The 17,077-nt window shown below is 35.3% G+C and overlaps 1 protein-coding gene and 1 pseudogene across 4 annotated transcripts; both read left to right on the top strand.

The window, feature by feature from the left end:
• The first annotated feature begins 3,083 nt into the window (after positions 1-3,083).
• Positions 3,084-4,229, top strand: LOC143568763 (putative F-box protein At4g05475 pseudogene; annotated as a pseudogene).
• Positions 4,230-8,894: 4,665 nt separating this feature from the next.
• On the top strand, positions 8,895-13,532 carry LOC143568767 (TOM1-like protein 4). 4 transcript variants are annotated; one of them, XM_077054834.1, is made up of 10 exons: positions 8,895-8,992; positions 9,152-9,291; positions 9,938-10,016; positions 10,119-10,217; positions 10,282-10,395; positions 11,124-11,269; positions 11,343-11,424; positions 11,504-11,589; positions 12,226-12,426; positions 12,982-13,532. In XM_077054834.1, the coding sequence occupies exons 2-10, from the start codon at positions 9,170-9,172 to the stop codon at positions 13,508-13,510; spliced, it is 1,458 nt and encodes a 485-aa protein (XP_076910949.1). In that variant the 5' UTR covers positions 8,895-8,992; positions 9,152-9,169; the 3' UTR covers positions 13,511-13,532. The 4 variants fall into 4 exon arrangements, with proteins under 4 accessions (XP_076910949.1, XP_076910947.1, XP_076910950.1 ...); XM_077054832.1 differs by having other exon boundaries at positions 8,916-8,992; positions 9,159-9,291; positions 10,279-10,395; XM_077054835.1 differs by having other exon boundaries at positions 8,938-8,992; positions 10,279-10,395.
• Positions 13,533-17,077: the final 3,545 nt, after the last annotated feature.

Genomic DNA, 17,077 nt, shown 5'->3' on the forward strand with positions numbered 1-17,077 from the left:
CCGGGGGAGTGGGTGGCCTTTCTTCTGTTGTCCTCTCTATCAGAGGAGTTGGTGGCCTATCTTCTGTTGTCTTCTCCGGAGGAGGAGACGGTTGTTTCTCAGACGTGGGGGTTGGAGTGGGTAGCCTCTCGGACACATCGTCCCCAAAGATCAATGGATCTGTACAAAAAGCTATACTTAGATGATATTCCAAAACAGTAAAGTACAGAAACTAAAATACATACCTTCTACTTTATGTATGCGTTCAGCAAGACTGTATTGAGGCTTCTTGGGACGATGGGTTTTCCTTTTCTTCTTCGAAGATCCCTCTCCAGCGTTCGCGGTTTTTGCACCCGCATCACCCGCTTGAAAGGATGAAAAAGCTCTCTTCTTCTCCAACTCTGTCAATAAATGAGAGATAGAGGAAAATTCAAGGGCATTATCATCAGAGGTCCTCCCCTCTTGAGAGGTATCGTCATCGTCATCGCTCGATGATAAAATGGTGATCGTCCCATCAGAAGTAAGAGCAATAATTGGAGGAGGGTTTAGAACATACGCACCTGTTTGAAAGGTGGCGTCCGAAATTACAGGTTCAGCCCGCACCTTCGTCGGAAAAAGAAATTGGGCCTTGGTCTTCTCATGGATAGGTTTGTACCCCGCATCACGGATGCTTTTACGAACACAACCCTTATCCTCAAAGAGGGCGTTAAGCATAGAACCCCGACCTGAAAAGATAAAAAGTCAATCATAAAATGCTTCGAGAAAGGGAAAGGGCAAAAAGGATAACTTACGTTCATTCAAATCAATGAAAACAGGATCCATAAATTCATATGGCCATAGACGGCTCATGCCTGCCCACACTAGAGCCTCCTCAGGTAGCGCCCGCATTGGCGTTGGTTCCGCCGTTAAAATATGATACCAATCACGATCCTCGTGAGCGGCCGTGACAACGTCCGGAAGAGCGCTATTAACTGGACGACGGACCATGGTAACGGGCACCACGTCCTCGGATATCCAAAAGAATTTGTTACGCCAGTCTTTGGATCCTTTCTCGACTTCGTAGCCAATGCTCCTATCGGAAAAACCTTGGCATGTAAACCAACCGTCACGGTTGGCAAACCGATAGAAGACCGGAAATCAGTCAAGATGTGGTACCATGTCATGTGTTGTACATACGAATTCGTAATGACGAATTCGCATTACAACACATGGATGCAATTGGGATAAATGGATCCCATATGCAGTCAGCACCTTCATGAAAAATTTCGTTATGGGAAAACAGAAATTCCCATAGACAAAATAGTCAGAATACACAGCCATTTTGCCAGGCGGTGGCAGGCTGGCTATAGAGCTAGGTAATGGAAATTCCGGTTCCCATTCCGGCGGGATACCATAAGTTTCAATAAGTTTCTGATACTCAGAGAGATCCCACTGAACTTCTATTTCATCAACTTCGGTCTGAACGTTCAACATTATAGTAGGATTTGGTGAAATAGCAAGAGGACGTACGAGAAGTTCAGTAGTTTAACAGAGAGAAAGCAAGAAGATAATCAGAAATCAAAGGCGATAAAACTTCGACTAGAAGGTATCTCCCACTATTTATACCCATCGCAATTAATGCGATGGGATATGAACAATGGAGAGAGAAAGTCATCGCCTAATCAACAACCGCCACGTCACGTGGAAAATTTGAAAAAGATAAAAAGTTGCACAGTCGGGTACAATGACAGCCGTCATAAACATTCCATCACCTGTTCACGCGCCTGTGAGTGGTCAACTTGTCCTTTTTTCATAATTATCTACACCAACAGAAGATATTTTCTACCAAACTTCAAAATTCAAAAACCCCCAAAATACATTAAGTCCAAAATTTCACCCGCATAAAGACTTCACGCGGAAGAAACATTGGACTGGGGGGACTTATAGAGGTAGGGTACCAAAAAGACCCATATATACCACCCGCGGGATATATGGATCATCCGCATAACACGTTTGAAGAAGAACGTCCTCACACCACACGCGGAAGCATCCAGGCACCCTCAGAAGTCATCCGCGAGATATGACATCTGTCCGCCAAAATGACAGGAAGGCAATGCCAACTGGACAACTGTCATGAACTAACTACCCTCTAGAAGAATATTCACGATTGTTACTTGAAGAATACGTGACTCGCCAGCCAATGAGCAAAGGACACCTGGCCAGGTTGTTATAACCGTGCACATGGCCAGGGTACGATCCATCCTATCATAAGGCGACGCGTGTCCAGGTTGTTATACCAATGCACATGGGACGTATAGCTCAACCTATCACAAAGGGACACGCGTCCAGACAGTTACCAAGATCTTCTAGAAGAGGACAGCTGGCCCAATCTCCTTCCTACATCCTTCGGCTATAAATACCTTGTCAACCTGCATGAGGTATTCATTCATTCACATTCATTCTGACTCACATATACTCTTACTATACTTAGTCTTTGTACTTCAGTACTTTCTTCTTTACGAACGATACTGATTCTCACGCCGGAGGGTGATTACAGGAAGACCCCTCTCTTGTTCTTCTTGTAACGAGACTCACGGTGTCTGTTTTGCAGGTTCCGGTCATTGGACTTTGGGAAGTTGTGCTCATACTGTTTTAGTAGTTATTGTATTTTACCATGTGAACTCATTGGATCCAGGACCCATACCCGGGGATCCGATCCGTGTTTTTTCAGTCTTGAATAACTGAACTTGTATTAATCCATACATAAAGCATAAACCCTAATTAAGATAGCCCTTAGGCATCTAAACCTTAATTCACACAATCGACAACAATCAAAGTCAAAAACATCATAAAATCCTAATCAGCACACAACAATAACAAATCTATAAACTGCAGGTCAAAAGTAACGAAGAATGTACCAAGTTTTCAGAGATCGAGACAGAGTTTGATTCAGACAAAACGACGATGAATTTTAACAGACAAAAATTGAGTTGGCCGCACATCATATATGATGGTTCAACGGCCATCTTCTGATCTAAATCATAATAATCGAAAGTATGTAGGCGTCATTTAAAAGATGATGTCGCCGAAAAGTCCATATGAGTGAACACCACCGGAGTATTAAAATGACATGTCAAATCCTGCCTCATAAATCACCAAACATTTCTACACATATAAACTCTGGTCCAAAGCCCAAACGGATATGGCGAGTGAAGCAACCAACAAGGAACTGGTTGGAGCTTCCGTCAGATATAATGCTCAATATACTTCAAATACTCAGTGTGTTTAACATCCTTGATAATGTCCAATACGTGTGTACTGCTTGGCGTGATATTTGCAAGGACCCTGCAATGTGGAGGGTTGTTTATATGAATGAATGTTCAGAAGATATTCTTGGAAGGAGCGGATGCAAGGAAAAGTGTAAGGATGTTGTGGATAGAAGCCAAGGCCAGTTGGTCGATTTAACCATCATTGGTTTTTGCGATGATAAGCTTCTTCAGTACGTTGTTGATAGGTACGTGTTTTATCTTTTGGGTAATATTCTTTTCAACATGTTTCCGATATGTTTGGACTGGCTTTCGTTAACAGATCTAGTCAGCTTAGACGTCTAGAAGTCCTACAGTATGATCCTAATGACTGTGAAATCTTAGGTAAAGCTTTCAAGAAATTACCATTATTGGAGGAACTCAGCCTAATCGATACAAGCATTTGGAAAGAAGATATTGAAGTTGCAGGTCGTTGTTGCCCCTTGTTAAAAACACTCAAACTGAACCAACAAGCTGATACGATGTCTGATAGATTATGGGATGAAGTTAGTGATGACGACGACAAGGAGACCTTGACTATGAATGAGTTAGCCTTAGCGATTGGGAAAAGCTTACCTGAGTTAACTCACCTTGAACTCATTGGGAACTACATGACAAACACTGGGTTGCGCGCCATTCTGGATGGCTGCAGTCACCTTGAATCACTTGACCTGCGTCGGTGCTCATACGTTAATCTAAAAGGAGCGTTGGGGAAAAGATGTTCGCAACAGATTGAGTATCTAAAACTTCCCCGTGATTATCTTAAAGGGTGTCCATATAATAATTATGTTCTTGATGATTGGGATTCTGAATATGATGGAAACTTGGACTCTGAATCTGATGTTGATGACTTTTCTAACTTGACCTTTGAGAGTTTGCGTGAGATGATGGTTTTCGAGGCTATCATTTATTAATCTGTCATACTGAGAGGTGAGATGTTGTATCGTTTTTTAAACGTGTCATTCATTCTTAATATGATGCTTGGATGCTAATTGTGGTTATGTTTTTTTTTAAGGTGTAGCTGCAAGAACAGTTTTCTGTTGGGTGTTGCTCAAGCATTGTAAATCGGGTAATCAATACTCTGCTGATGATTTCTCTAGTTTTATGAATCTTGTCAGATGTTTGTTTGTTTGGGAATTTGTTTTGGAGTTAAAATACATTTCTTTGATGGTTGTTTCAGACAGTTCTTACAAAATATGTTACCATTTTTCAAAATGTGATTGACAAGACTTGATTGCATTCACCTTTTAAATGCCATTTATCAATTCTTAGGCATTTGGCTTTTTATTTCATTCGGGCATTGTTTTGATATTAGGCTTGCATAGGAACGATATCATTCTTAGCATGATGTTTGGTGTTGATCTAGGTATGCAGAATTAGATTTTCATGCACTCTGTTCTGTGACCAAAAAAAAAAACCCCACGTATGAGGGTTTTTATTCTAAGGTTTAAAGTTATGTATGTATAAAGATATAGGTTGTTTTAGGTTAAGTAGTGTTTTTAGGGGGTTAACATGTTAAAACTGGGAAATAAAAACCCAAACGGGTCATGATGGGTGACTAATTTCTGTTTTTGAACACTTCTGGTTATTCGTTTATCTTTGACAATTCTTCTCTTTTATTAATGTCCCATATATTACCTGAACAAGGAATTCCATGTTGAGATGCACAAATTGTGCAGTATTTTAAGTTAAAATTACATAATTGCAGATTGTAAGAGTTACAAATTGTTGCTGTTACTCTTGTACTCTTTATATCTATAAATAGATGTCTAATTCACTAGGCCTAATTCCCAACCATTTTATATCTTGTGTAATCAAATTTGCCCTATTCAACATCTTCAAACTATAACATCGGAAAGCTCCTAAAATTAACTATTCTATTTTTAGTATGTTGTCTGAGTATTTACTAGCATATATGTATTATTTGCTTCTAACAATAGAAATTGGAGACATGTAGTCGTATATATCTGTTAATCCATTTGGCAGAACCAGTATCTCTCTAGATAAATTTTAGAATTTGTCATTATGTTTGAAAACCATTATTACCAGAACCAAATTGATCATGTTATGAACTGCCCTCTTGATCCGTATCCATCATTTTTGCCAAACTTTGTTCCGAGTAGAACCATCATGACCCGTACTAACCCAAACTCATCATGAACTGTTTTTGTCAGCCTGTCAGGTATAGTTTTAAAGTTTTGATGAACTAATCCATCCTCAGATTCCCGTAATCAATAACTAAGAACCCTCTTTTAAGTAATTGGGGTTGTTCACCAGCCAAAGTGTACAAGCGGTCAGCCCGGCTCGACATTCTATACCAAGACAAAATTTTAGCCCTGTAGAAATCAGGCTGTTTACAAGTCAATCATCTACATTAATATTTTCGACCATTTTTTTTGTTGACGATCGGATGTTAGTCATGAAATACACCGTGTTCTTTAATCTGATTGAATCAAAAAGTACTTACAAGTGGTGAAAACAAAAGAACGAACTACTCCTATTTATATTAACAGAACCAAATAAAACACATGCTAAATAACTCAGTCCACTTCTTCCTGATTTTAAGCAACAACTCCCATCAACTTGTTCCCCAAGTACACATGTTCACATCCCATAAAACTAAGTCAAGCTAGTCTTGTTTTTCTGCTGACCCATTACCACCTGCTGTCCCGGGTGATCCGCTTAACCCTTTAAGCCATGGCCCGATAACGTGCTGACCCGTAAACGAACCTGATTAACCCAACAAATACTCAATACTAGGGCTGTTCACGACCCGACCTGACCCGACCCGACCGAGCAAAGGCTTTCTCGTTGCTTGGCTCGTTTACAACTGAACCGAATGGTTGAAATTCGAACCGAGCGAAAACCGAAACGAGCCAAATCGAATCGAGCATTTTTCGATCATACATCGAGCGATTTTCGAGCATTAATAATTTGTTTTTCACTCTAAATACTTCAATAAGAAACAAGTTAGAAGGTTGTAAATAATATATTTTGTAAAAAAATAGTAGTTTTTAAACAAACGTGTAATAGGTTGTAGGTTTTTAGGATAAAGAAGTTTGAAGTGAGATATAATGAACATGTAAACAAACTTTTAGTATTTTGAAACCTTGAATCGAACTAATGAAATTATAAAATTGACGGAATAAGAAAATTTTAAAACGGTTTAAAAAATTGTATACTTATATTTTGTGTATGTTGTCTATATATTTATTTGTTGATATATAATTATATGTAAAATAAATAAAAAAATATTCGAGCCGAACCTAACCGAGCAGACCTTTGCTCGTTTTTTGGCTCGGTTACAAACCGAACCGAGCAGAGTGGCTCATTTACAATCGAGCGAAAAAATGAGGGAGCATTTTCCGAGCAATTTTCAAACGAGTGGCGAGCGAGTTCGAGCGGCAAATCTTCCTTTTTATTAATGTTCCATATATTCCCTGAGCAATTTTCAGGTGCCTTATACTTGTCTAAATCACTAGGCCTAATTCCCGACCAGTTTATATCTTGTGTCATCAAAGGCGCCCTGTCATAAGACATGCTCTTTGGTCAACAACCATAAACGGACAACATCTTTAAACTTTTAACTACATCAGGCTGCCCTTTTGTTGTTACAATGATGCAAGGAAAACTCCTTTTCAATTAAGAGCTGTATGAACAATGCCTAAAAAACCTTGTCTGCTAATTGGCTTGCAAATAAACTTGTCTCCTTTTCAATTAACAAATTTGTAGTTAATAGTTGATTCAGCCCTTTATATATTAAAAGTATATGCAACGTATTGCTGAGTATTGTTAGGATCATGTTGCAAATACGTGCGTCAAACTACATAAAAGTAAGAACACAAGAATGTACAAGATTCGGTCTAATTAAGTTGATCTATGTACACGGGCTGCAACTAGGATGTATCATTATTGCTCTTTGCTCTCATGATGATAAAATTACACGCTGTATAAATATATTACACATTAGGGTTTTCTACTTGTTCGCCAAGAAAACTAACATATATGGACTTAGAAATAGAATAAACAAAATGGGCCAACCCTGCCTACTTTTTATCTTCTAATTTGCTGCTCTATGGTCCATCTAAAATTTAAACCTTAGAGTGTGATACGTCAAACGATTTCTTTTTAAACTGAGCAAACATGCTTACCCAGACTGAACTTGAAACTACCTGGACTGGACTGAAGACTGGAACTCAACAAAAGAGGACCGGCCAGTCAAGTGTCGGTTTGGGTTTATTTTCGGTTCATTGTCAGGTCAATTTGGTTTGTGAAGAAGAGAAGAAAAAAAAAAGATTCTTTCAAGAATTCTTCACATCACACGTCTTTAGTTGCCACAAAATGGTTTGTACTTGACGACAGTGGTGAGGGACGTGCCAACTATGGCTTTGCGGTAACGACGCACAACCGTAGTGTAATGGTAAATACAGACGGAGATGAAAAATCTAAGAGGTTTCTTTTGATATGATGTTAGAAAAACAATATATTCTATAACAAAAAGTAAACTGGAATTAGTTGTTACATTAGCGTCCATTATATATTTTTGACATCCATTTTCACGTCCGTTAAAATCCTTTTCACATCCACTAAATCATTTCCATATTCATCGTTCACATCCATTTCCTTTTCTTGTTCGCTTCCACTTCTTTTTGCTACATCGCGTCATCGCCCCTCCTTGACCGCGTCCATGGAAAACTCGGTTTTTTAGTCCAAAGACTAAATCCGAACCTAAACCCCAAACCGAAAATGCGTATAATTAAGACCCGATAACCAACCAAAATATATAGTTTCAATTCAGTTTCGATCATCTTCCGGGTTGGATTTTGATTATCCTCAATCCAACCCGAAATCTACTCAACCCAAGAAGAAACCGAAAACATAATTATTATCTACAGCAACTGAGAAGTTTGGTGCCGCCAAGTCCCGATTGGGCCACTTGGCGGCAACATATTGGTCATTGATTTTTTTATCTTCTTGTTTTAGTTTCGGAATGAATATACAGAAACCAACCAAATTCATGTAGATTCATAGCCTCAACGTCCACAACAGACAACGTTTCGGTTTTACCAAAGCTTCGGTTTTCCCAACGACCGAGTTTATCAACCGACACCACCCCATTGGTCCACCTCAGTTTTTTATATATATTATTTATGTGTCTTAGCTCTGGCACCATAACGAAAGTAACGGAAACCCATTGGTCCACCTCGATTTTTATATTTTTCCCCTTTTGTACCTCTTATACCGTAACGAACATAATCGAAACCGACCGAATTCGTGTCGAGTTACTGCCTCAATGGCCGCGACCGGCAATGCTTGGGTTTTACCACCGCCTAGGTTTACCGACCACATAAACGTAAAAAATTTTGGTTTTAATACCGGTACATTAACGCATGTAACTAAAACCGACCGGATTCACGTCGACTTGCCGACTCAACGATTGGATTTATCATCGTGCGGGTTTAACCAAACACTAGTTTACTAATAAGAGATTTAAAGTAAAGTCTTTAAATTCCTCATCATTTTGAGAATTAGATGAAGAAGAATTATATTAAAGCCAAAAACTTAGAACTTTCTTCACATGTCTTATCTCTCAGCTGTATTTCTTTTACAAAATTATAAAAGCGTCACACAAATACACCCAAACCAAACGCCGACTCAAGAACCAAAAACAAAAAAAAAAAACCCATCTTTTATTCTCCAATTCTGAATTCATACATAATTCTTTAAGGGTAAGCTCTCTGTTTTTTTTTAATTAATTAACTCTTGATCATGGGTTTTCAATTTCATCGATTTGGGTATTTCCCCTTCGAATTACACAACCGATTACCTAAATTTCAATTCTGTTTGTTTCAGTTTCTTGAATTTTAATATGTTTTTTGGTCTTTTAGGGTTTAGGCTACAAGAAAATGTCAAATAATAATGCCGCAACAGCAGCAGCATGTGCAGAAAGAGCAACAAGTGATTTGCTGATCGGTCCAGATTGGGCGATTAATATTGAGCTATGTGATCTTATTAACATGGATCCTGGGTATGAGTTATTTTCCTTTTTGGGTTTTAATTTTGCTTGTTAGTTCACTTTATTAATTTCAAGTTAGGATTTTTATGCATAGTTAACTAATTTTGTAGCTAAAAATTCTTTAAATGGATGAGTATATAGTACAAGTTTGATGACTTTAAATGGATTTTGGTCATCTTGCCTTGTAAATTATTTTTTTCCTGTTAAATAATTACTAATATTTTTATGGGTTGAAAGTTTAATATGATGGTAGTTTTTGTTTATTAATTTCAAGTTGGATTTTTTTAGTAATATTATTATTCGGTGGCTGAAGAAATCTTTAAAATGATGATTATAAGTAGAAAGCTGAGGGTTTCAAAGGGATTTTGTTCATCTTACCTAGTAAATTCTTTTCCCATTTAACAAATTTGCACTATTTTTATGGAGATGGTAATTAGTTTGTCATTTCTGTTTATTAATTTCAAGTTATAATTTTTAATTTGTAGTCAGTATTTTGTGGCTGAAACTCTTTAAGATGATGATTATATTGTAAAAATATTCTACGATTTTAAATGTGTTACAGAAAGAATGCAGGATTTAGTCATCTTGTCTTGTAAATTCTTCCAGCATTTTTCTTGATTTAGTGATTATATTTCTTGGTTATCTGCTTAATTTACAGGCAAACGAAAGATGCTCTGAAAGTATTAAAGAAACGGGTCGGGAACAAAAATCCAAAAATTCAGCTCCTGGCTCTTTTTGTATGTGTTTAATATTTAACCATTTTCATAATATTTGTTACTTGTTTAAAAATAACTACTTTATCATTGAACTTGTTTTTAATGTTGTAATATCTGCACTAGGTTTTGGAAACTCTGACTAAAAACTGTGGGGAGAACGTATTTCAGCAGATTGTTGAGCGTGACATTTTGCATGATATGGTCAAAATCGTAAAGAAGAAGGTGCGTTATTTGCTATTTTTGATTATATGTTACTAAGTTAACTCATAATTATGTTATATAGCAGCCAGATTTAAATGTACGGGAAAAGATTCTTATTTTGATTGACACTTGGCAAGAAGCTTTAGGGGGGCGTGGGGGAAGGTATCCCCAATACTATGAAGCATACAATGAACTGAAGGTGATTGGTAAATATATTTTGTACTCGGGTGATAGTAATTGTTGGAATAATAAATTTACGAAGAGTTATATTTCCTTGTTTAATATGTTTGTTAAGGACATTTAAGGTTTAAGAAAATTAGGGTATTAATCAAGCGTGACAAAGCAGTTGGTTCGGGTAATGTGTCAAAACAGGTTATGGTCAAAACTAGTCATTATAAAATAGTATGAGTTTGTTTCCGTCAAAACGAGTTTTAACCAAAATGGGCTCGCGTTGAAATGGGCTATTTCCTGAAAAAAAGTATCAAAATGGATTCGCGTGCTATATTTGTTTTAATGAATAAATCATGAAATAGTAACCAAGTTTCAATTAAGTCTCTCATACATTTTTTCTAACTATGAAAGCCATTCAAGTTTCAGTATTATTCCCTTTTTTGTGTAATTTTTTAAGTTAAATAACCTAAATGGAACAATTAAGAAACCTCGTTATTATTTAGTGGCTTCTTCTCGTCATATTTACCTTACACTTCAGGTAAAATTACTAAACAATAACCAAGTTTCATGCCTTCCCCATTTATTTGGCTTACTCTTTTAACATTTATAAGAAGTTTCACTACAATTGAACAATATTGAAACTCAAGTGGGTTTGTTATTGTTATAACGTGACTTTAATGGAACTCTGAAGAAACTTGTTTACTCGTAAAATATTCTATAATATTAACGTACGTTCTATTTTTGAATAATTTACAGTCTGCTGGAGTTGACTTTCCACCACGAGGAGAGAACAGCGTGCCACTATTTACACCACCGCAAACTCACCCTATTGTCCACCCTACTTCACCATATGAAGAAGCAGCTATTCAAGCATCCCTTCAGACGGAGGCTCCTGCACTCGGGTATATTACTTTTAAAATGATCAACAAACTTTCACACTTGTGTTTATGACGGTCAAACTGTTGGTTTGTGCAGCTTATCGGAAATCGTAAATGCAGAAGGAATAGCTGATGTGTTAATGGATATGCTTAGTGCCTTGGATCCCAAGAATCGTGATGTAAAAACTTATTTACTAAAAAAGTTTTTTTCACATTTTTTTTAATTTATTTCTGATATTCTGTGTTTACTTGTGGCAGGGGGTAAAGGAGGAATTGATTGTTGACCTTGTTGACCAGTGTCGTTCTTACCAACAACGTGTCATGACACTCATAAACACTACAACGTAAGCGACTATAATTATTATTTTTTTATTTAGTAATGTACCAGAATATGTAAGTTGGCCTTTCTGCTAGGCCTATAAATGAACTGAACATCTGGTTTTGAGTTTGGTGAGAAGTTCGTTTATTTAATAAAGAAACCAGCATGAGCAAACTTTTTTGTTCATTTATTTAACTGAACGAACATGAACACATATTCTGTTCGTTCATTTATGTTGGTGGACGTTTGTTTATGTTATTGAGGTTCGCTCATCTATGTTCGTTGCTTTAAGTTTGTTTAAGTTTCTTCTTTGACGTTCGTTGGCCTTTTACAATTTAGTCTGATTTTAAGAAACTAAAATGTTATGTGTTACAATTTAGGTGCTCGGTTATGTTCGTTCATATATGTTCAGTTATGTTCGTGAACAGTTCATTTACACTATTAACTAACGAACAACACGTCATTTTCCAAAAGAACGAACATGAACAAGAAAACCATGTTCGTTTATTTGTTCGTGTTCGATCGTTTGTTCATTTAAAATCAAACGAACAAACAAAAGCATGCTTCGTTCGTGTTCCTTCCATACGTTTACAAGCCTGCCTTCTGCTTCATTTTCCAAGTTTGACTGTCATATCTCTAACTTTATGTATTCTATTTTCAGAGATGAAAAGCTTCTAGGTAAGGGTTTGACTTTAAACGATACTTTGATGCGTGTTCTTAGTCGCCATGATGATATTGCCAAGGGTGTGAGCTCCACTCAGCCCGTGGGGACCACTGCAACAGAAAGTCCAGTTGCACCTCTTGTGAATGTAACTCATGAAGATGACGAGTCTGATGATGATTTTGGTCATTTGGCACATCGGTAAGTATATTTCCTTTCCTTTCTATCCGTGTAGATAGATTTAATTAATAATTCACATGTTAAAGATGATTACAATAACGTCTTTATTAATTGTGTTGTTACTTTTAGCTTCCACTATTTAACGCAAATCGATAAATTTTTAAGCATTAAATCTATAGGGGAGGGTTCATGAGAAAACCACAAAGTTACGAGTAATCAGAGAAAACGACTACCAACAAATCAATTTTTTTTCATTTCTTATAATTATACGGTTCATATTGTAAGAAAAACTAAAAAAGTGTAGGTAGCCCATGAAGTTTCATATGCGTATCTCATCGAGGTACATATATGTAGTTTACTAGTTACATATATGAAACTGGCTAACCATGCAGATTTTTTATTTTTTTGGCAAAGATTAATAAGATAATAGAAAAATGAAAAGAAAAACATTTAAGTGATTTTCTCGAAGTTTTCTTATCTTACAAGTTTTCTCATGATCCATTCTCTAAATCTATATTTTGCTATTAGATAAAAACATTAAATCAAATGAACTAAAACATGTTTTTCGTGTGTAAGGGGACAAAACCGGAACCAAAAGGCTACAAAAACCAAACCACCGCACGTGGCCCCACATCTACCACCTCCACCATCATCAAAGAGGCCTATTAGTTCTGATTCTGGCATGATGTTTGACTATCTTAGCAGCGACACATACACCTCTAAATCATCATCGCCGCCACCGCCAGCAAAACCGTCTTCCCCACCACCTATTTCAGATGATTACATTAATCCAACTGCAACACTTTTCACTTCTAAGCCCTCATATCCTGAACCCTCATATCCTGAACCTTCATATCCTAAACCCACGTATCCTGAACCCTCATACACTGAGCCCTCTTATCCTGAGCCCTCTTATCCTGAACCCACATATGCTAAACCTTCTCATGACAGCTTGGCGGGTCAGACTAAGAATCTTTCTCTTAATTCTAAACCGCCGCCCAAAAAGGAAAAACCAGAAGACGCGTTGTTTAAGGACCTTGTGGATTTTGCGAAAGCCAAATCGTCAACGTCTTCGACTTCTTCATACCCGAATAGATCGTTCTGATTGAGTGAGTTGGTACATTTGTTTGAAGTATAAATCATTTAGTTCTCATGTGTTTGATATTGTGTTTTAAAAGTAGAAAGTAAAGATTTGTGGCGAATAAGATGGATTTGTGTACTTGTGTTTTGGTTTTATGAGTGCATGTAAATGAGCTTTATGGTGTGATAATTGTATACTGAAATGCCTTGTTAATAATATCATGCTACACTACCACCTAGTTTTATGAGTGGATTTTTCATCTCTTATCTTCCTTATATCTTACCGTTACTTTGTTATTGGTGAGATTTATTAAGTATGATATTGATGAGTTGATCTCTACAGTGTGACCATAGAGACACTTTATTTATTTTATTTGTTTTTTATTTTTTATATCTTTTTATCTTTTTTACTTTGTTTACAAGATAAGAAATCACTTGCACAAATTAAGTTGATATTTACAATAGACTAAAGGATTTATCATTTATAAATATAAATATAAATAGTGATATAAGAATTGTTTGTAATTGTTCACGTGCAACTTGGTTATAATTAAGCTTTGGGTTGGAATCAAGTTTATTGATAGTTAATCATATTAACATGAGAAACATATAAAAGAATATTGAAAGTAAATCTCCTAGTTTGTTCGATCAGGTAGTAAGCATTAATTTATTGTTTTCTTTAATATTTTGCATATTAATTCATGTATGTGATATCTCTTTATTGATATTGCTGGAGTTTGGTACTTGTTTAGGAATATAGTTGGTGACTTGTGACATTAGTGTCGGTAATAATATATATATATATATATATATATGATAGTAGAGAATACATTTTATTCTAGTCAACTTAATTGCAACTTTGTGTTACTTTAGAGGAGTAGATATATTATAAGTTTTAATGACGTACATTTCCTTTTTGTGACCCACGTACGTGTGCTAAACCGTCTTAATTTTATATTTAATTTTACATAATTATAGTCTAAAAGTTGGTACAGATCAGAGTAAAGTAGTAAAGTGACCAAAAATGGGTGTCAAGTCGGGGACTTGGGGTTAAGGGGGCTGATCATATGATTCGTTTATTATAGTTCAAACAGTAGCGCATTGTTTTAGACAAGTTGTCTTAATTTCCTGTGCAAAACACCGAAGTTAAGGAGGGGTTTAATTGTGCATATGTGTTCGGGTGAGTTCTTTATGTTTGATTGTTTTCCCCTTTTAACATGTTTGAACAGAAGAACACTAAACACGATTTTGAAAGTTGATAGCATAGCATGTACTAGTTATATAAGATTAATAATTAACACTTGCATGAGTTTGTGCAGTTAACACATGCGATTTTTGTTACTTATTAGTTATTCTCATGATCACTTGTTTAACTATGTGTATTAATGTTTATTTGTGAGTTTAGCTTTCAGGCCGACGGGTACGTACTTAGCCTAGAAAAATATATGTTCAATTCATAGGGAATACGTGAGGTAATATTCCTAGTAGTTAGTGGTTTATGTCGTGACCTAGATAAATATAGTTATGTCAGATAACTTGGAATGGCATGAGTTTTGAAAGTGTTGAATATATGTCTTTTTTTCCTGTTTAGCTTAGAACTCGCCAACGTAATCTGACTTGTTTAAGTATATATTTCATGGAGGTTATGCGTCACTGTAATATTTGTTGGCTATTGGCAAATGGTGTCTCTTTGCATATGATTTAATTGAAATTTAAGTTAGTGTTACTTCTGACATTTGGTTTTTCAGTAATTCCAAATTTTCAATGTCATATGCTTGGGTAATTTAGGGTGTGACAACAACATATTGATGTCTTATATATTACAAACATTCATTTTTAACTTATATAGTTTTTCGATCTTATTGTATATTTAAAGGTGCATATATATTATCAAAAATCGATAAAATAAAAGTTGATATATAAAACTACAAAATAAAGGAGTTTCACCAATAGTTAAATTCGTCATTAATTTTCTAGTAAACGTTGTTAACGATGGTAATCGTTAGTTGAAATTAATATAGCTGTAGGTAATTTGATTTGTGACAAATTACTAACACATATGTTACCGAAAGATCACCAACAGATTACTTTACCAATGAAACACTGAAAACTTAAATTCTTTGTATATGCTCCAGTTTGATAGCATATAAAGTCGTATTTTTAATACACATGCATGATGCAGACATGTTTAGTTAATTATTCATTGTTTTGTATGGTATTTTGTTTTCTTTAACACGCAATAGAGAAAATAAAAATATAAGGACATGCGTAGATAAAGAAATTAGGACATACATAGGTAAACAAGCAACAAATTAAAAATATCATTGACTTATACAATATATTGGTGTGTTTATATAATAAATATCTAGAGAATGAAAAATAACTAGTTTTTTTAGCAATTGGAATCATATTTCAAAAGTTACTTAAGATCTCCAATTTTCTTTTTATCTCTTTCACTCCATTTTCTTGGCCCTTTCTTTTATCTGTTTCATTGTCAAAACAAAAAAATTACTTACTTTAGTTTCTAATTGTTAATTAGTGATTTGAAACACATTATGAAGATATATATACCTTTCTTTTGAGTCACAACATAATTAATAATCTTCTCCCCAAGAAGTGAATGATAAAACCTCTTTCTACCTTTTTTTTTATAATCATTTTCTCTTCGTTTTCTTCTTCTTTGAGGAGAATAATGAGGAACATCCATGACTGCAATCACTTTGTCTGCTGCATTCATGTTTCATTCATTACAAACATCACTTTATTATAATAATATTATTCAATGTAAAAAAAATCAATTAATGGTATTCAAACCATGACTGCCTACCTCATTGTACATGCATACACACGTGTCACCCGAGAAAACAGTATTTATATAGAATATAAACCATTGTTGACAAATGCTAGAACCTTACAAAATCCATAAGCCTCAGCATACTCGTAGTCAACATCTTTCATGAGTATTAAAATTTAAATATGTTTTCTTAAATCAATTTGTATTCTTTACTATTAATATATGTGTTTGCTTCTAATTAGACTACCCACAATGTCTTTCAAAGTCGGCATTTTTTAAGGTCACAAAAGAACGGTGAGCCATAAACGTTATGAATGATGACAATGAACTATAAAAAGAGGTCGATCATTAAGTATTAATAATGTAAAATAAGTGGAAATAGTTGTGCGAATAAATGTATATATGAGTTTTGTAAATAGAAAATAATGATATTTACAAACTAAAGTAAAATTACGTGACAATAGTACTATACATGAATGCATGTTTGAACCATGCATTACGGATGCTTCTAGCATGGGAAGTTAATATACAAACTAAAAAACTATATTAAATATGCGAATCAAATACTGTAATTATATATACAAGTAGTATAATTATGTTTTGTATGCAGTGTTTTATATTTAGTTTAATTGCACTACTTGTATATATAACTACACTATTTGGTTCGCACATTTAGCATGTTAATTTTATTTGTATTTGATCTTAACTCGTAATTATTTTTATGTAACAAATTAATTGTTTTAAATACTTGTTGAAAAAGTTAAATGATTTTGAATTTATTTCGCGTGTCATCACATC

This window comes from Bidens hawaiensis, unplaced genomic scaffold, assembly GCF_021521415.1.
Source record: "Bidens hawaiensis isolate Kalapana, Puna unplaced genomic scaffold, B.hawaiensis_p1.1 tig00024226_1, whole genome shotgun sequence".
Classification (NCBI taxonomy): domain Eukaryota; kingdom Viridiplantae; phylum Streptophyta; class Magnoliopsida; order Asterales; family Asteraceae; genus Bidens; species Bidens hawaiensis.